We start from the raw sequence: 27,935 nt of genomic DNA on the forward strand, positions 1-27,935 counted from the left end.
GTAGATGTCTGGGTAACTTGTGGTTCACAGACCTAAAGTATTTCTTAACCTGTTGGTGCTATTGTATGGTTGAAACTGGCCTGTTGATACGTTTTATTTTTATCCTTTTATTACATTCAATAAGTCTTACAGCCCCTCTTTGATAGGCTGGCAGCCTATAAGAGCAAGTATTGAGTCTTATGTTTAAAACACATTGGAGTAAGTCCGGTTTCCAGGTTCACCCAGGACACTGAATGTTTCACTGCCCTCTCTCCATCCGTGTTGTTGTACAGTGAGTTTGTGTACGAAGTTTATGAATCCCTTACAGTTTTGTAGAGAGCACTGCGCTGTTTACCTCTCATTAGAATTTGACTTTTCCATGCTCTCTCTCGCACATGCTAGCCTGCCGCAGTGCGCCGGGCGGGGAAGGCTCCGAGCCGAGTCCACGGCTGAGCGGTCTGTGTCCCTGGACAGGTGAGTCGCGGCACGTGGCCGCTTCCCCGGGGCAGGCTCTCGGGGCGGGGCCGTCAGAGACAGTTTCGGTGCGTGTGTACCAAGCGGCTGTTCTGAGCTGAGAATAGAATTGCGGAGGACGGAAGCATAACGTGGAGCGTTTGCTGTGAGTCATCAGCCTGTCACCACTGTCATCATTAGGCTGGTTTTATGAAGTGAACTTCTAACAAGTGACAAGGAAATGTTCCTTTTTAAAAAATGTTCTTCAAAATTACTCACTGCCTATCGGTAAAGACCCTTGGAAAGGGGGAAAGAGGATTAAAGCGTGTTCTTCTAAAAGCTCCAGGGGCCTGGGCTCTGGGGTTCTTCGCCCTCAGTGCTCTGGGAACCCAGCCTGGCAAGGTTCTGCCCGCCCACTTCCGCAAGGAGATCCGTACAGTCTCTGTTTGGAGCTAATTGTTTGAAATTGCTGCTGAGGTGCCCGTGGATTTGTACTACTGACATAGGCCACCAACTCTGTGCTAAGCATTGCGGGGGGACCGAGGGCGTCACTGTAGATGTTGACAGTGGAGGAGGTAGGGCTGGCATAGTGTACATATTGCCAAATTCACGTTCAAAGCTAAGTTACGTGATTGCAAATTTTGGGCTTTTAAGTTTATTTATTTTCAGAGAGAGAAAGCTAGAGAGAGTGAGAGAGTGAGCACGGGGGAGGGCCCGAGAGAAAGAGAATCCCAAGAAGGCTCTCCACTGTCAGCTCGGAGCCTGATGCGAGGCCTGAACTCATGAACTGGGAGGTCATGACCTGAGCGGAAACCAAGAGTTGGACGCTCACCGGACTGAGCCACCCAGGTGCCCCCCAAGTTTTGGGCTTTCAGTAGTATATTACAATTCAGCTAACAGGGAACATACTTTTAGTGTGTTTTAAAAAAGAAGTGAAAACCAAAAAGGATAGTTAATTATGGGCGGCAATTTAAGCTTTAAAGCCTGTACTCTGAGAACACAGTCTGTCATACAATAATCTGATACGGAAACAGAACAAATATTTATTGGGTTCATGCATCCATCAAATATTTGAGGACCTTCTCAGTACCAGATACTGTCCTCTGACACTTTGAGCTTCTTTTCCGCTCACCTTCCTCGTCTCCTTCCCCATCCCCCCGCACCTCTGCCCCTGCAGTGTGAAATGATTAGAATCCAGCAGAAAGTGAACCCAGTATGGGCATGGACAGTGACTGTACCAGCTTTGAGGAAACCTTATGAACAATAATTGAGAATGGCTTTGATCCCAACTGTGCTAGCTGTAAAGTGGAGGTTTTCTGCTTTCTGGAAGGTACGGGGAGAGCACCCCTTCATTAAGTTTGTCTGCCGGGTAGGAGAGTGAGGTAGGGTTTTAGTTCAGTTAAATAATTTTTCCTGGATAAGATTTGCTGGGTGCCTCTCTGAGATGTTTTCTTTAAGCCCAAATCTACATTCTTTGAATTATAATTATTTAAAAAATAATAACCATGAATTTTTGTGAAATCACTGAGTCAAAATGTGAAAACTCTGTGCAGTGGGTAACCCAGATGGTCACAAAACGTGTTTTCCTGCAGCTTTGCCCTCTCTAGCGTTAGCGACTTTTGGTCGCTAAAAGTGTCTAATTTATTGACTCTGAATAGAAGGAGTTTCATTTGGGGGGAGGGATTTAATGAACCCCTGAGCAAAACTGCTTGCTTAAACTCTCAGGGAGTCTCTGAAGCTTCTGAGTAGGGATAGCTCTGGTTAGTGACACGGGCCAGTTATGTCTCGTGCCTGTCCTCTTGCCTCTGAGGAACCCCCCCCCCCCCATCCATTCTCAGTATTATCAGGATTTTAGGACTGATTATTTCCCTATGAAACATTTGATAACGATTTTCATCACAATCTAAAAATTTAAAATAGTTAAGATGACAAGTGCAGAGTATGGGCAGCCATTCTAAATTGGCCAAAGGGTTTACTGCCTCAGTTCTTTATCCTGAGGTCCCCACCCCTCACCCCAACAGTGTTCGCTAGCTTTCTTTTTGTTTTTGTTGTTGTTTTTTCTGCCTGAGGTCCATACGTGCCCATTCCTGACTTCGTAATATCGGTAAGGCTTTCTAGATAATTTCTGGTTCTCTCAGTGTTTTGTAACAGTGTAAGATCATAGAAATATTGAGAATGGGATATTGAGAATGCACCTCAATGTAATTTATTTAGGCAATAAATGAGAAAAAAAGGAAGAGAGAATTCAGAAAATCTTATGGGGCTTGAACTCTCTGGAAAGCCCCGGAGGAAGGTCTGGAGCATGAGGATATGAAGGAAGAGGGTGGGTGAGGGTGGTATGGGCTAGGTAGAAAAGAAGCTGGTATTTCCTATTCCAGTCTCTTCTTTGAGGGGGAGGATTCTGTGTTATTTCTTCTTAATAGCTAAGAATGCATTCTTTTTCTCTTGTTTCCTTCTATCTCACCAAGGGATGATGCTTACTTTCACGAGGGAGGTAGGGAAACCTGCGTGTTGATTCACAGCGTGTGAATATGGTTAACATGCCAAGGAAGTTAGGTTCCTGTACCCTTGGGTCTCTGGATTCGTTTATGTCACGAGGACTGTGGTAGCCAGAACATTTCAGTTGAGAAAACGGGAAGGTAGGGGTGCAGTTAGCCTCTTGTACGGGACAGGTGCCAGTCACCTTCTGTCTGGAGATGAACAGCCAGTTTTGTGGGTAACTTCTAGCTTATGTGTTTGCCCACCTCTCCGATCTCCTTCCCTCTCTCAGCATGCCTTCAGAAGTGTTGCTGAAGATCTTTTGCAACTTGGATGCTGTGACCCTGCTGTGTACGGGATGTGTGAATAGGCGCTTTTATCATCTGGCCAATGACAAGTAAGGAGAAAACCAAATCTCTCTATCATCTTTTGATGGTGTGTTGATGGAAGTCATGAAAACTAGTAAGACCTTTTTAACCATTTTTTGAAATTTAAAGTAATTTCAAAAGTGTGTTTAGACATAGATGGAACATGTCTAATACTGTAAGTGGTCAAATGATATTTGATAAATGATAAATGAGATTTGCATTTATTTGCTTAAAAAAAAGAGTGTCTTTGCATGAACTGAAAGTGATCAAACTTGCTATTGGGGTAGCTGTTGTCTCCTCTGTGGAAGAATCTCTCTGTCTGTGTCCATACTCACACAAGTGGGTTCAAGGCAAATAAGCATGTTTTTGACAGTAGTTCTAGAATGGACATAGAGTGATTTTTGTGTCTCTTTCTTAATGCCTCTTTATAAGAGGTGAAGACATTTCACCAAAGCAGAGTGCAGTAAGGCATTTTTCATGAGAGAGATCAAGTATCCCAAACTGTAGCTTTTTGGAGGGTTCTTACTTTATTTAAGGATAGAACTTCAATCGCTTGGATAAGGTGATCAATTACAAATTGCTTAGTATCTCTAAATATCCCCTTTTCCCACTGAACTTCATAGGCCCAGAAGGTACAGGCTCTGGGCGTTCCAGTGGATTTGGGCCACACCTCTAGTAATATTCCTTGCATACTTTTGTTATTAATTACATGCCTGCCCCACTTTCTTGGGGGTTGTCCTTTAAAAATCTGGGCTTCTGAAGGAATTATCCTCATGTTTGTTTTCTTTTTAAAGGAAGTACCTTAATTGTGTACATTGAATTTTATTTTTAAGAGTCATAGTCTGATTTTATAGTGAGACTTCAAAAAGGGCATGTTGACGATTGAACTGGTAAACAAGCGTTTGTCAACAGTGAATGGTATTTTCTAAGCGTTACTTCTGGAGAGGGCAGGAGTGCCTACAGTAGCCAGTTACACTGATGACTTATGGCGAGACCTGTTTGGAGGCTTGGGGTCTCCCTGATGCCCCCCTTACATGGGGGGAGGTTGCCCCCTCCCTGTGGGTATTGCCTCCCTCAACCTGAGCTCCAGGCTCTGCCTGCGTGGGGGTAAGGGGGAAACTTGTCCAGGCTGGATTGGGATCATCACGTGGGGCTTTTATTTTCCAGCACTCTGCAAAACACTTTATCAGAACGTTAAATTGGCCCCATTTTGTCAACAACTTGTCTGATTGAAGTTGTTCTGTGCCTGACTGGTAGTCAGAATAGCTAAATATGCTCTTGTCCTCAAATCCACCTTAGTTTCTTTCTTTCTTTCTTTTTTTTTTTTTTTTAACAGGACGGGGCATTGGGTGATCAAGAAATGAATGTGTCTGGATTTTGAGTACTTGTTAAAAGCGTCTTAGGCCTGACATTTCTGCTTTTATAGATGAATAAGCAGAACAGTCTCCACAGTATTTTAATTCTATGGGATGTTCTTTTTGGACTTCGCTACGGTAACTGCAGTAAGATAATGGTGTGTAAGTGGCTCTTCGCACAGATGTCAGGTGTAGCTGTACCTGAAGGTGTGTGGGTTTCCCGCTCTGTGTCCTCTCCAGGCACCGTGTTTTGTAGTTGGCGAGTGCGGGCCCACAGACAAGAATAGAGTCAGCTGCAGTTCATGTGGTGCTGATGTGAGAGATTTGGGAACACTTATGTGGAGTAAAATGATGAGTAAAATAAATTTTGAAGAAAATATGAACAAGTTTTTATGTAAAGGGAGTTTTAAAAATTGCCTACGCAAGGGATTTTGGCAAAATGGTTTCAGATTTACCTAAGATGTACTCAAAGGATCGTCATTTTGCAACTCTTAGCTCACGTACGAAAACTCAGAAATTTCCGAACTGAGAAATACCTTAAGGCAGAAAGCTTGGTGTGAAATGATTTTGTGGGGTGAGAAATGATTTGAAAATGCATACTAGAGAGTGATGTCAGTAGGGATCTGATTATGCATTTGATAGAAAATGAGTTTGATGGAAAGTCCACGTCCGACCTGGATCAAGGGGACACGTCTGTGCCCCTTGCCGCTGTGGTTACTGGTGGGTAACCCGAGCACTTAGGAACCTCCAGAGTGCCCTGGCATCTCGTCTGGACCTCCTCTGCAGGGGCATTGCCTTCTCCCAGCTGCCTCTTGGCCATTGGCCATTCCCTCCCACTGCACTAAATAGAAATGTGGAGACATGAATTAGCAAGTAATTACACTTACTTATGTACAGCTCACCTTTTATAGTAGGAAATTGATTTGAGCCCCTGTCTCAGTTTCCCCTAAGAGAAGTTTGTTTCTTCCCCTGAAGGAGAGCACCGAGAGAGGTGCCTTAGGCTCACTTTGGCCCCTGCTAACCGCCACTGCTCCTGTGACGTCTCGTCTGGGTGTGATGAGCGGGAGGGACACAGGCTGTGGGTCAGGGCTGAATTTGAATTCAGCCTTGTGGCTGATTGGCTCTCGAATTTGGATAAATTACTTGGTTTCCTCGAGTTCATTTCTCTATGACTGAGGCCGGGAAGCACAGGGCGTGAGTGCGTGAGCTCTGGTCGAGGCTGTGTTGGTGCAACCCTGGGTCTCCGTCTCCTCGGCACATACAGGCTGGCCCGGGCCAGATCACTTCCCACTGGGCCTCATGACATTATCTGCCGAGGGGGGGGACCATAATGGTAGCTACTTCATGGCTTTGTTGACGATTAAAGTAGTTAATGTTTACGAAGTGCTCCAGTGATGCTTAACACTGCACAAACAATATTAACTGGTTTTCTTCATTTTTTGCATTATGCAGGGAATTTTTTCATTTTATTCTCTTTGTGCAAACGTTGCATGTTCATTGTAGAAAAATTAAAATGTGGAAAAGGAACATACAGTTCCGTTGCTGTTGGCATTTCTCTGTGTGTGTATGTACATATACTTCCTTTCCAGCCTTTTAAGAAGTGTACGTATTTAAAATAACACAATAGGAGTCACTTTTTATTTTTCTGTAATCCCTTATTCAGTGATTACTGTAGGAAGACAGTGGTTTGGATGATGTCAAATGACAGGAGGTCACTCATTTTAACTTGACCGGGGGCAACAAGCTTTTCCTTTTCGTACAGATTTCTGGGGTCAGTGGATCTGGGACACTCCCCTCAAACCACGGTTCACTCTAACACGTGAATGACTGTCAGTGTTCAGTTTGCTTTGTTCATGGAATCGGACTAGTTACAAACGATTGTGCATCTCTGATTTAACGTGTCACTTCTGCAGGCACATGACTGTGTCTTTTAGTTAACAATGTTCCTCTTCTCCCCCAGTTTTCTTTGGATCAGGATCTATTCAGCGGCCTTTTCACCTAAAAGATCTAATTGGAAAGTTAATTCAGTGGAGAAGACCACTGGATCTGTGAATGTGCTGTCGGTTAAGGATAAAGAAGCTGGGTACTGGAAGAAAGAGTATATTGCAAAGCAGAGAGCACGTGTGAGAGCGGCGCTCGCCCAGGTGCTCAAGCCTGTGAACCCTTACACGGGCCTGCCGGTGAAGACCAAGGAGGCTGTCAGGTACACAGCTTCCTCCCGAGCTATGGGCACGCTGGGTGCTCGAGGGTGCTGTTAACATCTGCACGCGTGTTGCTTTAGAAACAGTGATGGTGTGAGCTCAGAGTATTGCACATTTAAGGACATACGTGCAGTTTATACCGTGAGGGGACTGTCTCTTGGTATTTTCCTGTGTTTCTGTGCATCCATAAGTTATATAGTGTTTTCCTATTTCACATAAACGGTCTGATGTGTTCATGAAAAGCAGAAATCACCTAGTCATCTGCTGCAGTAAAGCAAGAGCATCCAATGCGTCCTTCCTTCGGGGAAGAACTTTGTCTCATGTATGTATTGCCAGTTCCGAGAACACAGTAAATGTTCAATGAGTGTTTGTTAGGTGAGGAGAAAAAGTCTAAAGAGAGGACCATTGACGGAATGAAAATTTATGTCAGGCACTTTCTGAGGACTTTGGCTTTGGCTTTTCAGGAACTAGATACTTTAGAGATGATACATGAAATTGACTTTAGCATTTTTTATTTCTGCAATGAGGCCAACATTGTTAGCTTTTCTTTCTCCAGAATATCTGGTTTAGGTTGGGTAATTATATTGAGAGAAAAAAATGGAAAAGAATACATCATGGAGCACATTGACCTTTCCATAAATGACTCATCAGTGACGATTATGTGGTATGGCAAAACTTGGCCCCGGCTGGCCACATTGTCAACCCTAGATTTGTGTGGTGTGACGCCAGTTTTTATGGACCAGTCTAAAACTCCCTCCAAAAATGGGTAAGTATTAATTCTACAGAAGCTTTGGGTGAGAACATCTTATATGTAAATACTAGTTGTTATTATTCTTTTAAAAAAAAATGTTTATTCATTAGAGCACGTGTGCATGTGTAGGAGGGGCAGACTGGGGCCGAGAGGGAGGGACAATCCCAAGCAGGCTCTGTGCTGTCACCACAGAGCTCACTGCTAGTCTCCGACTCATGAATTGTGACATTATGACCTGAGCTGAAATCAAGAGTCAGATGCCCAACCATCTGAGGCACCCGGCTGTCTCAGTTGTTACTATTCTTGCAGTTTAAAGATACCACCAGTGTATTTTAATTTGATTGCATCTTCAAGACTTCTCTTGCATTCTGGATCACTATAGAAGAGAAAAAGAATGGATTCATCACATTTATGATTCGATCTAAATTTAAGTGCCTCATATCTTGGTTGTCTGTAACAGAGAATAATATTCTAGTTAACAAAGAGAATAATGTTCTAGTTAACAGAATTCCTAGGTGATTGATAGCTAACCTTTTGAGCTTTTTAGTTTTAACCATTTTGAATCAAAGGTATATAAAACTATTATATCTGGGGCGCCTGGGTGGCTCAGTCGGATGAGCGTCCAACTTCGGCTCAGGTCATGATCTCGTGGTCTGTGAGTTCGAGCCCCGCGTCGGGCTCTGTGCTGACAGCTCAGAGCCTGGAACCTGCTTCGGATTCTGTGTCTCCCTCTCTCTCTGCTCCTCTCCCACTCATGCTCTGTCTCTCTCTCTCTCTCTCTCTTTCAAATATAAATCAACATTAAAAAAATAAAAAAACTATTATATCTTTCTTTTAGTAAATGGTACAGTAACCATAGTTTAAACATTAGGACATACAGTACTGCTTAGTTATTTTTATGTGCCTCTCTGTTGAACTGACCGGATGTGTGACCTTGTGCAAGTGGCTCAGCCTTTCTGTGCCTCAGTTTTCTCATGTGTGAAATGGGGTGATGATGACGATGGCGACGAGTATTTAGCACGTGTGGCTGCTGTGAAGACCAGAAGGGGCATCAGATTTGTGTGTCCTTATGTTCTGTCCTGAGGGGCTCTGTGCTGCGTCCACGTGTATTTGAAGTCCGTCCTGCTCACTCTTCTTGCCATTAGTCACTTTCTCCTAAGAGCTAGATGCTGCCAGCTGCGGTGTCTTCACTTCCCGAGCGAGCAGGCGCAGCTTTACATCGAACGCATGGAAAACATGGGTTGTAGCTGCCTTCTCCAGGCTTGGTTTCCTGCCCTCAGCAGCCCTCTCCACGGCCCTCCATCCTCGGACATTGCAGTGCATTTACCACGTCACTGTTCCTGCCAGCCCCTGCGCTGTGGCTCTACCTGTGGCTTCTCTTACCCGTGTCCTTGTGATGGCAGGTGTCGTCCATGGCAGGACAGCTTTCCTTAATGGCTTCCCTGGACTCTGGACTCATTTTTGCAGCTTGGTAACCAGGACCTTGTTTTTCTTCTGCAATCTGGGGCTGGTCCTTTGAGGATCGTGTCAGTGATCGTGCTTCTGCTTGTCATGCTGGGAGTGTGAGGGCGTTTCACTTCTTAGTGTTGGTGAAGCCAGGTTTTATCGTATTCTGAAAATAGCCTTAATGCTACGAAGGATAACATGTGAATTATCTTCCCTGATTATATTACTGAAGGTATTTTAGAAGCATGTTTACTTAAAAAAAATTTTTTTATGTTTATTTATTTTTAAGAGAGAGAGAAAGAGACAGAGTGTGAGTGGGGGAGGGGCTGAGAAGGAGACACAGAATCAGAAGCAGGCTCCAGGCTCCGAGCCATCAGCACAGAGACTGACGCGGGGCTCGAACACACAAACTGCGAGATCATGCCCTGAGCTGAAGTTGGACGCTTAAATGACTGAGCCACCCCGGCGCCCTGGAAGCTTGTTTACTTTTTAAAATGGGACCTCTATTTGGATAAATCTCTGAAATTTCATATGGTATCATGATGGACACTAGATTTTTCTAATGCAGTATTTAGGTTTTATGCACTATGAAGTTATGTTTGGAGAATCAGTCTATAATCTCTGTACTAATTTGACTGAACAACGTGTTACTTGGCATATCATGAAGTATTGTTTATATGCATTAGGACAACATTGTTAACGTCAATTAAGATGGTCACGGAAGACGCAGTGGGTAGTGTTGAACAGTGAGGCTCGGTTACAGATGCTGTGCTCCTGACAACTGCCATCCAGGTCGGGAATACTGGATTCTGTGCGGTGACAGATGCTAGAATTCATTGGGAAAATTGATTTCATGTAATTTATTTCCATTAAAACTCAGTGGACTTCAGCCAGCATTTGATAAACTGTGGAGAAGAGACACTAGAAGTGTTTTTTAGGAATTTGTTTTGATGGGCTCTTTTATTGCAAGTTTGAAAGCAAATGCGTTTATCATGCAGAAGTACAAATCATCGTGTGCATCTGTGTGACAGCAAAGGAAAAACTTGGTTATTTGGGTCTGTTTTGTTTCCTCCATGAGGATTTTTTTCAAGAACAGTGAAAGCCTTATTTGTGTAATTTGCAGTTTGAATTTCCCTGTAATTTATACCTTTCTAGTCAGCTCATTAAATTTTCTGTTCTGGAAATGTTCTCCGTTCTGTGGTTTATGCTATACCTCCCCAAATTTGGGAGGAATGTTGAGTAGGTTTCAGCCTTAGTTTCTCTCTCTTTAGCCTGTGAGGCCAAGGCATGTGGGGACTTAGCCTGCTCTCTGTGGAGTCTGCTTGAACGGCTCTTGAGCCATGGCGACGACTGTCCCTACTTAGGACACATTGAAGAGTGTAAGAGGAGGGTTTTCACACCTCCGCCCGACCTCGTCTGTCTGCACTGAGAATCATGGTGGCAAGGACTACCGTTTCTGAGCACCTTAGGGTTGGCTTTAAGGTTTCAACTCCAGTTTCCCCGAGGCCATACTCATGTTCCTAACCGTGTGGCTTCCTCCCAGTGTATTCTGTCTATGTGGAGTATACTTTGAGATCGTATGTCACACGCATGTTCACTGACCACATCCCCCAGGCGATGTAGTTTTCTGTGCCAAAAGTCCTTTGAAAATTGAGGGAGGAACCAAGGTAGTCTGGAAGCTTCAGGTCTTCCTCCCACCCCCATGCCTCCACTTTGAAACAGCTGAAGTCCTTCGTTTTCTGATTCTTTTACTTAATGAACATTTGAATACCTGTCTCCTGCCAGCCTGTGTCTTAGGTGCTGGAGGAGAACGCTTGGATGCCATGTGGCCACAGCTCCTTAGGGACTTTCCTCAATGCTGAGCTATGCTAATTGACCACTAAGATCTCATCTCCTTTATAATTTCCTGAACTATCTCTAGGTCCTTGGAAAGGACATCTATGTTTACCATTATAGTGCTTCTAGAATGTTTCATTCGTTTTTTTTTTTTTTAAATCTCATGATGAATAGCAGAGTTGTGTTTCCTTACACATCTGAGTTATTACTTACTCTCAGATAGTAATTCTAATATAGAGTTCACAGTGGATCTCCTCCGTGAAAATCCTCAGGGTTTTGGACTAAATTCGTTTTCCAATATTAAAATTTTCACTCTCTCTGAGTTATCCTTGATAATAGCTTTAAAAGGTATATATATCTGCTTCCAAGAGCCTACTGAGACCACCTGCTCTTTTTTGTCACTTAAAAAATATTTCATCTTTGCTTATGCCTTAGTTTCCTTAACTAGGGATACATACAGTTACAATACATATGAGAATCTACTTTTTAAAAAATTTTTTTTTTAACGTTTATTTATTTTTGAGACAGAGAGAGACAGCGCATGAACGGGGGAGGGTCAGAGAGAGAGGGAGACACAGAATCTGAAACAGGCTGCAGGCTCTGAGCGGTCGGCACAGAGCCCGACGCAGGGCTCAAACTCATGGACCGCGAGATCATGACCTGAGCAGAAGTCGGACGCTTAACCAACTGAGCCACCCAGGTGCCCCGAGAATCTACTTTTGACTGTAGCATTGTGCTGGGCTCTGAGGGGAGGAGAGCAGAAGATGATTGTTCCTCACCCTCATGGTTCTTCCACTTCTGACTGGGCCATTGAGTTGACACTAAGAGTCAGGAGGAGGGGAAAGAAACATAGTTGGGCGAGAAATTTGGGTGTATCCATTTTCCTTTTATTTACATGAATGGTTTGCATCCCCTGACCCTCAACACACCATTCATTAGCAAGGTGCATGTTATTAGCATGCTCTTCAAAAGTACTTTTAAATACACTCAAGAGAATTGATAACCGCAGGTGTGAAAGCTCATTTCTCTCCTTCCTTTCTTTGGCATGGATGTTCAAAGACCTCGGTGGCATTCTTTAATTGCAAAGTACAATCTGAGTAACTTAACCGAATCCACCATGATTGGCGGGGACAGACTCCTTCGGATCTTCTGCCTCTGCCCAGGCCTGCTGGTGGGGCTGTGGAAGGTAAGACTTGGGTCCCTGCCTGTGTGATGCCACCTCCCTGCCCATTCCACATTTACTCACTGCTGTGCGTGACACCAGATGTGAGGTCCTGAAGACTCTTCACTAACGGCATTAATTCTCTGTTGCCAGTTTTGCTTTTCTAACTAAATGGCCCCTTGTTGTGTGGAGGCGACTCTGTTCTCCTGTTGTAGATGACAAGCTCCCTGTTCCTGCCTGGATGCTTTTGTTCACATTAGACCGTTCATATCCTGAAAAATCTCACCCCTTCTCCTTCCAGTCAATCCGTGCTCCTTCCTTCCTCTTTCCCAGCCTGCGTCTGCCCAAGTCTCTCATCCTGCGTGTTTAACCCAGTCTCCCCTGTGTTTCTGATCCTGTAGATGTGGCCTTGAGTGTAACCTGCCTATCCTTTCCCAATTCCTCTGGAGTTATTTTCTGGGCAGTCACTCCAGTGAAAAGCAAACCAGTGTGATGTTTCTCTGTATACCACACGTGTGTTGAAATCTGTGGCTTTGGCCTGTGGGTGTTGTAAGACAGAAGTTCACAAATGTGATTTTGAGGATAACAGCACGCGTGTATAAACAATGACTAGATGGAACCACGATCAACGGCATCATTCTCTTGACGTAGCTTTGTCTTTCTCAACCTGCTGAGGCAGTCACTGTCCCTGTGCTCGCCGCACGAGGGTGACTTGTGGCCTAGGTGCCAGTTTGCTTGCTGGCTGTTTCCTTGACTGGGATTCACCAGTCTGTGCTGGCCTGCATTGTTACAAGGACCCTGGTCCGTCCGATTGTCCTGGCTGCCTACTGCTGGGTGGTGCCTCAGGTCGACCTTTCTGGGGCAACTACACCAGTCAGCGTCGGCTGTGAGCTTGGAGAGAAATGGATGTCTGTTCCTCTATAGTCACGTTTTCTGCTGCTCAGCCTGGTGGGTGAATGTTTTCATTCCCACTGGCTTTGTCAAGTCAACAGGTTCTCAAGAGAGGAATGTATCCTCATGGAATGCCACTCATGTTACGTATCTGTGGCATTACCCTTGTATGTTTGAGGGTCTTACCAGTATCATCCCTCTGTAGTTCCAGAACCTGGAACTAACAATGTATATTGTCACAATCATCCTGGCAGAGTGTTTTGATATTTCACAAGTGCTAGGTTGTTAATCCTTTTGGTACCGCACGCACTGCACGTTTGGGTGAATTGTGGCCCTGCTGTCAGTTGACAAAGAAGTCTTATTGGATAGTAATAACATATTAGCAGCAAGAATGCGTTGGTACTGGGGTAATCTTAACAGTTACAAGAAACTGTCTATCTGTAAGATGAATGTGCTGCGATCTTCACAACGACCTGGTGAAAAATTAAAATATTTCTGTTGAAAAATGTCTTCTTTCTAATTAACTTTTCAGAGGGAGGAAGAACTGGCTTTTGTTACGGCAAATCTTCATTTCCATCAGCTTGTGGAGAAGAGCACGTTAGGCTCCGCCACCGTGTATGTATTTCCACGTGGGTCTATTCACGTTTTGTACAATGTGAAGGATTAGAAGTTGATATCATCTGAACATCCTGAGAATAGCTACAAAGATACTCTGTTTTTAATCAGTAGACACAAGCCAACGGGCATAATTACTTAGCTGTGGCTAAAATAACTGGATTATTCGTGAGTACATATTTGCTTTCTTTGTTCCGGGTTAAGGATTTTGTGCCGAGTGGGGGCAGGATGGGTCCATCACTGCAAGGTTCCGGTGCATCAAGGTGCTCGCTGTGCTTGGCACTCTTGTGCCTTTTCGTATCTTGCAAGGCCTGCAGTTGTGGTTTGCTTAGCCCGGCACTGTGTGTGTCTCTCCATGAATTTGCAGCTCTTCAGGTGGGGAATATGCTTTTCATTTCACTACAGCTCTCAGACTCTTTTTTTTTTTTTTTTTTATTACCTGAAAAGGTAAAGCTCTGAATGCTTTTGAGTTTGTTACCTTATGTAGTAAGGTTTTTCTTATTGAATAAAACTTGGTTCGTCATAGCATTGGGTCTTCTGCCCGACTTCCTGACCTGTAGGTCTGTTCTTTGGTGCATTTTCCTGCTGAGCAGCTCTGTCCTCTGGTGACCTCTGTCCTCCAGTGACTGAGACCGCCGAGGAGCAGGGGCACCTCCTAGAGCCGCTGCGCTGGGCAGATCCCAGAAACACTTCCGCCCATGGGTACCTATGGAACTCATGCCTTTGCCCATTTTTAGAGACGTTTTAGAGAAGTTGGTGAAAGGAGCACAAAGTGTTTCTTTTGAGTTCCTGGTGTAGAGGATGACTGGGAGGAACCTTTTTGAGGATTGACAGGAACTGGTGTTTAAATGGATGCCGAATTTTTAGAGTATTTTCAGTTCAAGCATTTTGTCTCTGGTGTTGACAAACCTGTGTGTATGTTTTGTTTTGCTTTTTAGCCCCTACGAGCTACCTCCTCATACCCCCCTTTTGGATGACAACCCAGAGTATGGACTGCATGGCTACCAACTCCATATTGATATGCACAGCGGTGGAATTTTCTACCTGTGTGGTACATTTCGCAATCTCTTTACCAAGAAAGGTGAAATAATTGAGTTTTTGCTTCAGTATTAAGTTAAAAGATTAGAGACAGTAGGGGACCAATTTTTATATCTGAGTTAAGAATAGTTTCTTAACTGATTATCTGTTGGCTCTCTGTCTTCCTAGACCCATACCTCATTCTAGGACTCGTGAAATACCGTGCCTGGATCTAGTCTCTTTAGCTTCTGGCTCCTCATCACCATCTCTCTACCTTCTGGAATATTCTCTACTCATCTTTTCTGCTGATACTTCCCTTACTGTTTTGCCCTGCCTTGCCTCTTCCCCTGCCCGAAACTTCTTCCCTTCTTTCTCCGAGGAACTTGGTAAACTTGCCCACAGAGCCAGTGTATCTCCTGCCCAGGATAAGAATAAAGAGAAACCACCCTTCTGCATGTACTGCATCCATGATTATCATGCTTACCAACGCTGAGACAGAGGCTAGAGTAGGCAGTGAAGGGAGGGGACCTCAGCCAAGTTAAAGGGAAGAAGGAAGTTTGGTGTAAAGAACTGTATGGATTCACGTTTCACATTTTTGGTGATAAATTTCATAGGGGAAATTTTATACTCCTTTTCTGAATACCCTGTTCCCCCAAATTGTTTCATCTAATAGATTTGGCATCCATTACTAATCCCCTGCCTACGTCAATTTCTTTTAGAGTTTAGAAAATGGTGATTTTCTAATTATGTCAGTATTTCCACGTTTATTAGCTGAGGTTTTGTAAAATACTTCCCCACATCAACTAGTGAACTCCTGGAGTGGCAGGGTAAATGCTTTAATCCTGTCTCTTTTGGCCACCAATGTTCACATTAAGAAATTGATGTGATCTTTACCTCCTGTGGGTGGAAATTATTTTGGGTGTGCTCCCTCTCTTTCTGTCTTTGTTGTTTAGTGCCATTGTGGATTTTTTTTTGTATGAAATAACTTTTTAAAATGTTTGTTTATTTTTGAGAGAGACAGACAGGCAGACAGACAGAGTGGGAGCCAGAGAGGACCAGAGAGAGAGGCAGACAGAACCCGAAGCAGGCTCCAGGCTCTGAGCTGTCAGCACAGAGCCCAGTGTGGCGCTCGAACCCGCAAACCACGGGATCATGACCTGAGCTAAAGTCGGATACTTAACCAACCAAGCCACCCAGGTGCCCCTTTATTTAATAATTTATAGATAATTATAGACATTATTCTTTTTGAGGCTAAAATTGTCCTTCGTTTGATCAGTGGGATCTAATCCAAGCTGGCTGCTGTGTGCTTTTGATACAGCTCCATTAGTCTGAGTCTTTGCTTTTTGACCCAGGGTATCTAGGTTTTTCTATGCTTATTAGCATTTCTATTAGAAATACGTCACATCTATATATTGACCTGAGGTGAATTGACAACCTTTAATGTTGAATTGTTGTATCCAAGAATGTGGTATGTTTTTCGTTTTGTTCAGAGATACTTTTATGTCTTTTAGGGTGTTTCAGAATTTTCTTCATACTAGTTTTGCTTATTTTTTATTTAGGTCTTTAGTACTTCATTTTGTTACTTCTTTCCCATTGTATCTTCCAGTTGGTGTGTAACATTTGGTGTGGGTTTGGTCTCAGTCACTCCTGATCTCATAGAATAAGTTGAGAAGTACTCCTGCCTCTTGAATTTTTTGGAGGATTTTGCATAGAATTGGTAGCATTTCCTCCTTAAATGGTTGGTGGAATTTACTCGGGAAGCCATTAAGGCTTGGAGTTTTCTTTGTGGGAATGTTTTTAACTACAGTTTCAGTTTCTCTTATAGACATAGGGGTTACTTAGGTTATCTGTTTCTTCTTGTGTGAGCTTCGGTATTTTGTGTCTTTTAAGAAATTTGTCTAAATGTTAACTATGTTAAGATGGCCCAGTGGGTTAAGCAGTTTTTTTTTGGCCTGCTCCTTCTATTACAAATTTCTCCGTGAATGTTGACCAAATGGTGGATACCTATATCCATGATCTTATTAGAGATTGCAAAAATAATGTTTCCCTAGTCCTATTCTTCCTTCTATGTCTGTTATCTGGAGTTCTTCTATAAAGAAGAGTTTTCCCTTATCAACTATTTACTTAGCTGAAGTACAATTAGTACGGATAAGGCAGGGTCCATGTTTGAGCCTTTCTCTTTATTTATAGAATAGTGATTAATGCTCTAACAGTCTTCAAAGATGACTTAGAGGTTTTTGTGGGAGGGGGTAGTGTTACTGTGAACTCATGGGTGGAAAAATGTAGTCTATTTTCAGTCATTATTCCTTTTATAGTTATTGTGCTGTGCAAATTGTCCTGTCATGAGTCATCCTCTTCTGTGTTCTTTTAACATGACTCTGGTCATCTCTGGTAGCTTGCTTGCGTTCTAACACGAGAAGAGACCTCAAGCTCATTTTACCCATTTGTTGCACAGATCTGGAATTATCCATTTTTCCTAGGAGCTCTGGCTCCTTTTAGTTCCCACCACACTATGGTATTTAGAAGCCAAAATCTGGATCCTGGAGATGCACCTTGCTCTCGGGTTTTTATTCCTTTTAGGGTTTTCAGCAGGCAGGGCTAAGAAGTTTGCAGATTTTTGTAATGTGAAGAAGCATATCATGGATATGTTTAAATGAAATATTTTAAGGTTTTTAATTAGCTTCTTTGATTATACTTGTATCTCTTTTCTCACACCAAAAGTCTTTGTTGCAAACAACATCAAAATATATAATAATTTAAAAATAACGATATTGTTACTAGTAGTGAACCCATTGAATGTTCTTTTATTTTTTTTATTTTTTATTTTTTTTATTAAAAAAAAAATTTTTTTTTTCAACGTTTATTTATTTTTGGGACAGAGAGAGACAGAGCATGAACGGGGGAGGGGCAGAGAGAGAGGGAGACACAGAATCGGAAACAGGCTCCAGGCTCCGAGCCATCAGCCCAGAGCCTGACGCGGGGGTCGAACTCACGGAGCGCGAGATCGTGACCTGGCTGAAGTCGGACGCTTAACCGACTGCGCCACCCAGGCGCCCCTGAATGTTCTTTTAATTAAGATTTTTTTTATGGTTCTTTATGGATTTAAGTTACATCATGCCAGAGGGTTCAATCTCCTAAAATAATTATTCTCTGTGTGGCTGTAATGCCACTATGACATAAAATCAAAATGATTTTTTTCAGGTGATTCTTTATTTTTCAGGATTGCTATGCTTCTATTTTTACATTAAAAAATTTACATCCCACATTTACATGGTTTATAGTTGAAACTATAAAACAAGGAAGTTCAGAGGTTTACTTCTATCCTTATCTTTCATCCCTGCTCTCTCCCTTCCCCCAAAGGTCATGTCAGCCTATGGCATATCCTTTAAGTGCTCTTTTCTGAATATATAATGCTATACACCAATGCATTTATATTTCCTCCAGTTTTTTTTAAGGAGGCGCATCATATAAGTTCCTTGCTTTTTTCCCATTAGTAATATATTCTGGAGATTACTCATTAGAATGACAGAGAGATTTTTCTCATTGTCTTTTTAAACCAGCTATAGGTAGGTAGTTTGGTAGTTTGTTAACAGTTTCTTGCTGTGGTTTCTAGTCTCTGCTCTTACAGACAGTGGTATAGTAAATTGCCTTGTTCACACATCCTTTTATATTTTGCCAGCTTGTCTCTGGAGTATTTTCTTAGGAATAGGACTGCTAGATCAACGGGCGAATGTACATATAATTTTGAAAGACACCATCACATTCCCCTCTATGAGGGCTTATTTCTAACTTAATAGGGATAGGCAGTTAATAAAATGTTTTGTTACCAGGGATGTTTGTTCTAGGTTTGATTATGTGTTCATTCAAGGCATTTGGTTAAGGAACTTTCTATTCCTAAATTAGTTGGATTTTTTTTTTTTTTTTAATTGGGAATGGTGGTTAAAAGTTGTCAAATCCATCTGTGGGCAGCGATCGATGATCATATGGTTCTTCCTCCTTTATGCTGTTAATGTAGCAAATTCCGTCAGTGTATCTTCTAATGGTAAACGCCCTGGAGCCCCTGTGATAAGCTGCTCATGTTGTATGTATACTTCTTTTTAAGCTACTGGCTTCACTTCTTTGGTATTTAGTGTTTTTCCATTTACGCTCACAGATTAGAGTACTTATAGTTTCCTTTTTTTTAAACGTGCTTCTGATGTGGTTATAATGAGGTTTTCTCCTTTTCATTGAATCATTTTTTAGTATTTATATGATTTCCTAGAAAATCACCTGTTTTCTTTAGGTTTGTTGTGATCTTTTTCAAGCTTTTTGAGTTGGCTGCTTGGGTGGTTTAATTTTCAGAGTTTCTTTTTTTTCTTTGGTGCCCTTTCTGCCATGCCCAGAATCTTGGAGTCTCTGAATCAGGGAGGAACTGAAAGGTAATCACGAGCTTGACTTTGCCCTGCAACCTCGGATCTGGGCCCTGCCCCAGGAACAGCCCTCCCAATTTTATGAAGGTGTGAGAGTTCTGCCTCTCTTCTCTCTACTTCAGCCCTTTTAACTGTATTCTGTTATCTGAAATAGAGAATAAAATCTCCTCCCTCTTTCTGGTATGTTCTTTTGAGGGTGCTACTAACGGGCCGCAGTCTGTACCCAGGGGACAGCATATGCCCTCTGGGTGGTGTTAGTGGGGAACTTGGTCTCTCTCCCTCCCATGGCTCCACCCTTATGGCCTCAAGCGCCCTCTCACTTCCAGCCTTTCTTATCTAATACAATGTACACTCTCCTTGAGCGCCTATTGTAACCCCCAGGGATTAGGTCTGTTAGGTCCCATCCGTCTTAGGGGAGAACTTCAGAGAGAGGACTCGCCCTCTCCTAGTTCTAAACAGCATAACCTTGATTAAGCTTTGTATGCATTCTTTATACCTAAACTGTGCCCTCAGTAAGGATGATGGTGTGCAGAGAACACTTGTGAGTGCTCGTTATGGGTTCTTTCTGCGTGTTTTATATTTATATTCTTCAACTTGATCTTCATAGCGAGCTTGGGAATTGGGTACTGGTTCTGCTCCCGTGTTATTGGTGAGGTGGCTGGAGCTGGTCGTGTAGGTCCATCCTCTAAGTCTGTGTAGCTCACGCACAGGCCGGTCTCCACAGCATGGGTCTCAAGCACAGGGCTGTGCCGGCTTCTGTGTATTTGTACTTTTCAGTGACATGCTTCTAGAATCCGCGTTCCTATGTGTGTGACTCGTGTGTCTTTTCGAAGTGTTGGCATCACAGGGGTGGTCAGGAAGGGCCCTCTGTGCAGGCTTGCGGGAGCAGCCTTGAACCACTTCCCGTTCATGACACTAACTCGCTGGGGAGGCCGGACAATTAGTACAAGACGCAAGAGACTGAGTAAAACGAAGGAGGGTGGGGAGCTGAGCTTTCATCTGTTTTCACAGTAAGAAGACAAATTTCCTCCTGAAGGAGACCACTCAACGGAGATGCCTTTCCTCTGTGTGTGGTTCCGTGACTAGGAACCAGCAGAGGGCGCTGTTGCCATCGGCGTCAGCTTGCAGTTTAGCAACGTGCAAGCTGGAATGTCCTCTAAGGTTTTTGAGAAACTCTCTTGTGGTACCATGTGGTATATTTAGTAAATTCTGGCTGTGTCATTGCAGTTAGGGATGACAGCACTTTGCCCCTGTTTTTTAAGAACACTGTCTCTCCCTATCGAGGATAAAATGTTTGATCATCGCGTCCCTACCCTCGAGATGCCTCTGTCCACTGTTTGTCGTTGGTGAGATAGGAGACCTGGCCTGATTCTTTAAAAAATTTTTTTTTTTTCAACGTTTATTTATTTTTGGGACAGAGAGAGACAGAGCATGAACGGGGGAGGGGCAGAGAGGGAGGGAGACACAGAATCGGAAACAGGCTCCAGGCTCTGAGCCATCAGCCCAGAGCCTGACGCGGGGCTCGAACTCACGGACCGTGAGATCGTGACCTGGCTGAAGCCGGACGCTTAACCGACTGCGCCACCCAGGCGCCCCGACCTGGCCTGATTCTAATGAGGCCATCTGTAGGGGGTGGCGGGAAGTAAAGGGGACAAGGCCAATTTGTTTATGCGATTCATTCGTTGACAAAAAGTTGTTGAAGCAGGAGACGTGCCGGGGCGCAGGGCGTAGGCACGTCGGACACGGTGCCTGCCCTTCCCCCAGTTCGGTACAGAGAAGTCTGCTGGGCCGGGTGACAGGCACGTGCGGGGGACTAGGGAGTCCTGGAGGTTTCTGAGGAAGGGCAGACCGCGGGGAGCTGGGGTTGGAGTACAGGGACCAGTGCAGCGTGGAGACAGGTTAGTGGGGAGCCATCAGCCCAGAGCCCGACGCGGGGCTCGAACTCACGGACCACGAGATCGTGACCTGGCTGAAGTCGGACGCCTAACCGACTGCGCCACCCAGGCGCCCCCAGAATTCCATCTTTAAATAAGATTTCTGAGGATGTGCCACTTTAGTCCACAAATTCACCGCAGTTTTATTAGAAAATCCCAGTGGGAATTTATTCAGCTTACAAGCTTAAGTCTAAAATCCATCTAAATACACATATGTGCATAGGGGATGGGTGACAGAATTTTTGTGTTAAAATCTTAATTGTGAGATAATCTGTTCTTCTCTACACATGCTGCATTGTACAGGCTGTGGAAAAACCGTAAAACCCTTGCAGCCACCCCACAGTTTTTTTGTTTTTTTTTAAATTTTTTTTTCAACGTTTATTTATTTTTGCGACAGAGAGAGACAGAGCATGAACGGGGGAGGGGCAGAGAGAGGGAGACACAGAATCAGAAACAGGCTCCAGGCTCTGAGCCATCAGCCCAGAGCCTGACGCGGGGCTCGAACTCACGGAGCGCGAGATCGTGACCTGGCTGAAGTCCGACGCTTAACCGACTGCGCCACCCAGGCGCCCCGACCACCCCACAGTTTAAGAAATCGACCATTCCCAGCGACTTTGGAGCCACCTGCGTGTCCCTTCCTGCTGGTTCTGTGTGTTGTGTTAACCACCGTTCTGCATATTAACTCTTTCTTTCCTTCCTTCCTTCCTTCCTTCCTTCCTTCCTTCCTTCCTTCCTTTCTGCAATTGAACTTCTTCGTATTGTGAACTGACACAGAGAAATGCATAAAACAGATTCTCATAAAGCAAACACCTGTGTGATTGCCATCCAGGTCTTGATTAGGTTTTGAAAATGGATAGTTAAAGGGACCGGCCTTTCCTGATGTTAAACACTCTAACCAAGAATGTACAGCGTCCCTGGAATGGATCTTCTTTTGTGGTTCCACAGTCTTTTGTCAGAGGATTCTCATACATGTGGGACTTAGAGCAAAGCAATTACTAGCTTTCCATGATACCCCTATGTATCTGAGTATATCTTCATCCTTCAGAGGATGTGTTGTATCACTTTGCAATATTAGTATAGAATGTGTTGTATGGAATCATTTGCCTAAGAGGCTTTCTGGAATTGACTCTTTAGGGACTACGGACAATCAAAGGTTTCACGCTATGTTTATATTCAGATGGCACAAGCCCAGCGAAGTATCAGACTGGGTAGTGGCCAGTTGAGACGTTCTTCATCTCTGTCAACTGTATTTTCTCTGAGCAAGATACCCCTGTGTTCTGTTTTCTTAACTTTGTCTCATGGACTTTGCTACAGGGTCCTTTGGATTTTTTAAAAATTTTTATTTATTGTCATTATTTTTACAATACATGGTGCTAACCACAGAGCGGAAGACCCCGGTTAGTTCTTGGCGCCTGAAGTGACACCCCTGACACACACAGGTGGGAAGACCAGGCCGGAGCTGGCTCAGCGGAGACGCGGGGGGGGTGGGTGGGGGGGGTGGGGGTGGGGGGAACGAGCACTGCCTCTGTGGCCCACCAGCAAGGCCCCTGTGCTGGGCGCGATGTCCTCATCCACCCGAGGCCGCAGCTGATGCCTCTTGACTTTGAATCCCAAACGTTTGTCCGGGTGGGGCGTGGGGGCTGACTTCTCAGGCTGGTGATGTACAAGCCCTGCTGTATCCTTCACCCTTCTTTGCCCCTTCAGGTCAGAGCAGGCTCTACTCCCGTGTGCTCAGGGGGAGCCAGGGACGCCATTTTATAAGGCATTGCTCAAGCTTCTAGACGTTATTTTCTCTCAGACACTGTATGGAGAGGGAGGAGTTTCTGCCTCTCTGCACCACCTCGTAGTGAGTAAAAGGATCTGTGTCCTTTCTTGTCTCCCTAAAGGTTTGACCCCTTCCCCTTGGCACTTTGTCCTATTCCTCCCCCACGGAACTGAGACATTTTCTCTTTGTATTTTTATGTGTTCAGCCACTTTGACAAGTCATGGCTGCGACAAGAGTGTTCTTGAAAGGATCCGTATCATCTCTGTTCAAAGAAAAGTTTATGATTCCTGAGCCTGCACACATTTGCTACCTGCTTCTTTGTGTGTTGTCAGTGAAATCCAGCTAATAGGCAGTTTAGGAGAAGAAACATTTTGTCACCTGAATTGGATATATGAGAGGCAGGGGTGGGAGGGATAAACAGTGAAGGAAATACTGGAGGAGGAGTTCGTGAATGAAAATGTGAGTCAAGCGTATAGAAGTGCCTCACGTGTTTTTCTGTCTTTCTGTGCTCCGTTCTGGATACGTGGGTACACTGTTGGCACTGGGTCCCCAGGACCAACCCCGGGTTGAGCAGTTTGCTAGGAGGACTCACAGGACTCAGGATGTGTATTATTAATGACCCACATTTGGTGGAGTGGAAGGGTACAGAGCAAAATCATCAAAGGGCAAAGGCGGGGGTCGGGGGTGGGGAAGCGCCAAGGACAGCGGGGAGTCACTGGGATGGGCTTGTTTTCTCCTGCAATGAGTTGTGAAAACACAAGTTGTGAAATGTTGTCTACCCAAGGAGAAGCTCATTTAAAGACTAGTACCTGGGGTTGTGCTTGGGGGCTGGTGAGGCAGACACCCTCTGCCTGGAGCTACCCTGATTCCACACCCCCAGAGGGAGGGATGTTCCGCACAAACCACGTTGCTGATAAAAACTGTTCGGACGCAGCGAGCCGCTTGTATGGGTTAGGAAAGACGAGGTGGGGATGCTTCCAGAATCGGAGTGCCCAGCAGCCGTGGGCGGGCCGGCCAGCAGGCCTTCTCAAGGGTAGACATCCCCAGCTGCTGTGTTAACTCTGCCCTGCACCACTGTCAGTGAGCCCTGTGATGGGAGTGTGGGCAGCCCAGGGAAGGAGCCGGCGGCAAAGAGTCCCACTGCACTTTTGCAGTGTAACTAGAGCTTGAAAAAGGGCATGTCAGCAATGCAAAGCAGCAAGGAGAGTGTATTTTTTTATCTTTGCATCAAGCTAATTGTTGCCAATTTGCAGAAGCTGAAGTAAAAGCGTTTTGCCCAGGACAGTGCGTTGTAACCTTTTTATTGGGATTGAGAGGGAAAGCAAGACAGGAGAAGCAAAGGGGCAGGATTCTTCAAGCAGGCTGCTCCTGGCGTCTGCCTTGTTGAATTGTTCTGAAGATGCATTTAAAAACTAGTGTCTTTTTATTATAGGATTTGAAAGTTCTGAATAGTAAAAGTTTGTAAAGAAGCAAATAGAAATCACCCAGGACAACTGTTGTTTCTGTTTTGGTCCATTTCCAAATATACAGCTATATTTATATCTGTGGACCACATTACGTGAGCAATGCCACAGTCTGCTCTTTCTCCTTACCGTCACATTGTGGGCATTTTCCCATGGCACTAAACTGTTTTAGCAGGTTCATTCTTGAACAGTTGTATGACCTCCCACTGTTTGGTTTTATCATGATTTATTGACCCAGTCTCCTAACGTTGGGCATTTAGGTCTCTGGTGTTCATGATTGTAGCACTATCGTGACGAGCGTTATTTCGAAGAATATTTGATGATTTGAGAACTGAAAGTGACATCCGATTGTTTTAAATTAACCTGTGCCTTTGAATGTTAGCTTGACTGTTTAAACAAGCTGTTGAATACAGCAGAGGGTGGTGGCTATTGTAGTGGCCGCTGGGTGGGCTGTGTGAAGGGAGCTACTTTGGCGCTGCGTGTGGCCATGGACGGTTATCACTGTCCTCTCTTGTAGGGGCGGCCACGTCAGAACCTGCCTTCCAAGGCTCCTCGAGGCTCAGGGAGGTAATAACGGTCGCCTCCAGGATGCCCGGCCATATGCTGCTGTTTGTATATTTCTCTTCTGATTGAATTTCCGTGGGTCTGTTCAGTTTGATTGGTTCCATAGTTTCGGTGACTTACAGGAGTTCCATTCATTGAAAATATTTTCTCCATTTTGTCTTTTGCCTTTTCATTGAGTGTATGTTGCTTTTGGATCTCTCAAAGGTTTTTGATTGTATGTAAACCCATGCTTCCTTTTGATTAACATGAAATGTATAAAATCTATAGATTCCCAAGCCCTTCCCTCTAAGGACTCTCTCTCTCTCTGTTGAGAATCACCATACCCCTTCTTCTTGTATCCCCAGCAGGCAAGAAGATGTTTCAAGCTTTACTTGTGTATTTTCCTTTTAAGTTTTTTTATTTATCTAAGTAATCTCTACCTCCAACATGGGGCTCAAACTCAGGACCCCGAGGTGAAGAGTCGCATGCTCTTCAGATGGAGCCAGCCAGGGGCCCCTCTTGTGTAGTTTGTTATGAAAGTATGTGTCCCTCCCCCCCATACAAAATTTCTTACTGATGATTTTTTATCTAGGTTTTCTTCATTACTTTAATCCATTTATTCTATTAGGTGTATTTAATAATCACTTGGCCAGATTTTTAAAATATCTCATTTGGATTTTGATGAGATTTTCAATAAATGTGTGTGTTAATTTGGAAGGCATCGATCTCTTCTAGTTAGGGTTTCAGACTCTCTTTCTCCTTAAGTCTCTGTCACTGCCCTTGGGAGGAGTGTTCGCTGTGTGGACCCTGCACATTTCTCCACTCACTGATGCTTCCTTTTTGTGTTGCCCTAGTAAATTCTTTTAGGTTATGTTTCCATGATCTGTTAGATTCAGGCTCTTTCCTACAGAGTTTCTTCAATATGGTCTTCGTTAAAATACTGATTAAATAATACATGTTCAGTCCTTACTCTGTAAGACACAGTAGAAAACGTTGAGGGGGTAAAAAGAAGGTATGGGTTTCAGAAACTTCTTTTTTTCCTCCAGAAGAGTGGGTTTCAGCTCTTCAGCAGCAGAACCTGGTAAAGCCCAGATAACCTGTCTTTAAAAGAGCTCTACTTTTAAAGTTTTAATAGTTTGTTTCAGATATTTTTCATATGTAGCATGTTAATCTCATTTTTATTGTTGTGATTCCAAAAATAAATGACTTGTTTTGTTCTCTGTTCCTTGATGCTAATTACTTTCTATGTTTCTAGGCCAGATTATTCTCTCTCAGCATTTATCATAACTGGAAGGCATTAGAAATAGTACAGTCCTGTCTGGATGGCGATTACCTATGAAAATTAGAACAGATAATTCTTTACAGCATCTTCCTCATTGGTTGTTAGTACATTTTTCCTATTTTGTCCATCCGGTGATCCCTTATGAAAAATCAGCATTACAGATTATTGTTCACAAAACAGGAGAACCCGGATCTTTATATCTATTATGTCAGAGCTCATCAAGAGTAGGTGCCACTCTACCCGGAAGCGAGACAGGCCACATGGTTTGTGGGACCCAGTGCAAAATGAAGCCACCGGGCTCTTCCTTGGAAATGTAAAGATGTCACAATGGTGGCAGCAGAGCCCAGGGAGGGCCCTTCGCATCTTTTCTTGCTGTTCTGGACTGTGACTTCTGTTTGAGATTTGACCTCCGATTTTGATTTGTTCTTTCTCTCTGGCGATTTGAATTTTTAAAATCATTTAAAGGGAAGGTAATGAGGTCTTTGTTTATATTTTCATCTTCAAGGATATTGTTTAGATAATACATTGTGCTTTTTCCCCTAGATATTTATTAAGGCAATTGTGAAAAGTAGAATCTCTTACTTAAAACAAGCCGTTTGAGGAAGGGAAGTCTAATAAGAAACATAAGTAATGGGTTTTGTAGTTTTTCCGCTGGTATGAATTTAGTCATTGGTAAAACTTAGATCTTCAGGATGTTGAGCTTAGAGTCACTTCTCAGATCACAAACATGTTCCCATCCATGATTCCTGGGTTTTTTACAGACCTCTTGGGGTTTCTCCTGATTTCTTCTGGCTCTCTGTTCCCTTTCTGACGTCATTTTTCGGGGCCCACAGCCTGGGTTTTACAGATGCAGTCAGACTACTTGGGGCCCTTTTCCTTGTTGCCCTGTGGCCTCCCTGCCTCAATAGCTAAAGTACTTCTCACCTTGACGTTGCTTTCCTCACTTGAAGGCTCCCCGGTTCCTTGGGGGAAAATCCCAAGTGCACGTCCGTTGGCGCTCTCAGACTCGACTTACCCCTTTTTGCTACTCAGACATCTTCTAATCAGCTCATAAGTCCCCTTTATATTTCATGTCAGACTCTTTAAGTATGATCACCGTCACCGTCCTGCTCTGTTCCTGGTTCTTGGGCTCACTACCTGCTGTGCTAAGAAAAATCGTCACCTTTGTGCTTCCTCCTGATCTTCCTCTCTCTTCTGCCGCCACATTGTCACTGTATTACGGTCTTTTTGTATTCTTGGTTTTTTTTTTTCCTGTTTCAGAGAAAAAGATGTCCCACTTCTTTCCAAAAAGTACATCCCAATTTCTCTTCCTAAATATATCTGCTCTTACCTGCTCTGGGCCCTGTGTTTAGCCTTTTGTCTCTTAGCATTGTCTCAAATCTGTTTTCCCATCATCTTCTTCTTTTTCACTCATTAATATATTCATATTTTCTGACTCAAAAATTATTTTAAAAGAACCAAAGCACTTCTGTACAAATAAAGCAAATTTTGGTTTCAAGCTATGGAAAACCTAACCTAAAACTGGCTTAGCAGAAAGGATTCATGTTGCTGAAAAACTCAAGGAGATGTTATATTTCAGACAGTTTGATGCAAGGGCTTATTGCCTGTCAGGGGGACAGGATGTGTCTCGACAGCTTGTCTGTCCATCTTGGTCTGTCCATTCTCCATCTTCTCACTTCCCTACATTCTGAGTTCTGCTCCCTCCTTTCCAGGCAGCTCTGGCTAGCTCGGGAGCTCACGTCCAAGTCTGAGGTTCTCCTCCGGAGCGCTCCTCCCTGAGAGTCTCATCGCATCTGCTTGACTCTGGTCGGCTTCTGAACTCAGCCCTGACTCAGCCAGGTGCCAGGTGGATGGGCTGCTCCATGTCTGGGTCTGGCTGCTACTGCCGGACATACTGGGACTGAGCTGGGAGCGCGTCTCAGAGGAATATTAGAACATGCTTAGTGAGAGAAGCAGAACAGTTGCTGGAGAGCCCAAAACAAATATC

At 44.0% G+C, this 27,935-nt stretch overlaps 1 protein-coding gene across 3 annotated transcripts in view; it reads left to right on the top strand.

Moving 5' to 3' along the window:
* FBXO15 (F-box protein 15) overlaps positions 1-27,935 on the top strand; it is a 49,330-nt gene that overhangs the window by 7,303 nt on the left and 14,092 nt on the right. For 2 of the 3 annotated variants that reach the window (XM_040478567.1, XM_040478569.1), the window contains exons 2-8: positions 382-453; positions 3,203-3,307; positions 6,594-6,836; positions 7,391-7,600; positions 11,927-12,053; positions 13,453-13,535; positions 14,474-14,616. In XM_040478567.1, coding sequence (XP_040334501.1) covers positions 382-453; positions 3,203-3,307; positions 6,594-6,836; positions 7,391-7,600; positions 11,927-12,053; positions 13,453-13,535; positions 14,474-14,616 — 983 coding nt within the window. Of the gene's footprint in view, positions 1-381; positions 454-2,035; positions 2,537-2,900; positions 2,927-3,202; positions 3,308-6,593; positions 6,837-7,390; positions 7,601-11,926; positions 12,054-13,452; positions 13,536-14,473; positions 14,617-27,935 lie in introns of those variants that run through there. The other variant, XM_040478568.1, reaches the window with a different exon arrangement.

The sequence above is a fragment of the Herpailurus yagouaroundi genome, unplaced genomic scaffold (genome assembly GCF_014898765.1).
Source record: "Herpailurus yagouaroundi ecotype Mexico unplaced genomic scaffold, PumYag 142, whole genome shotgun sequence".
Classification (NCBI taxonomy): Eukaryota; Metazoa; Chordata; class Mammalia; order Carnivora; family Felidae; genus Herpailurus; species Herpailurus yagouaroundi.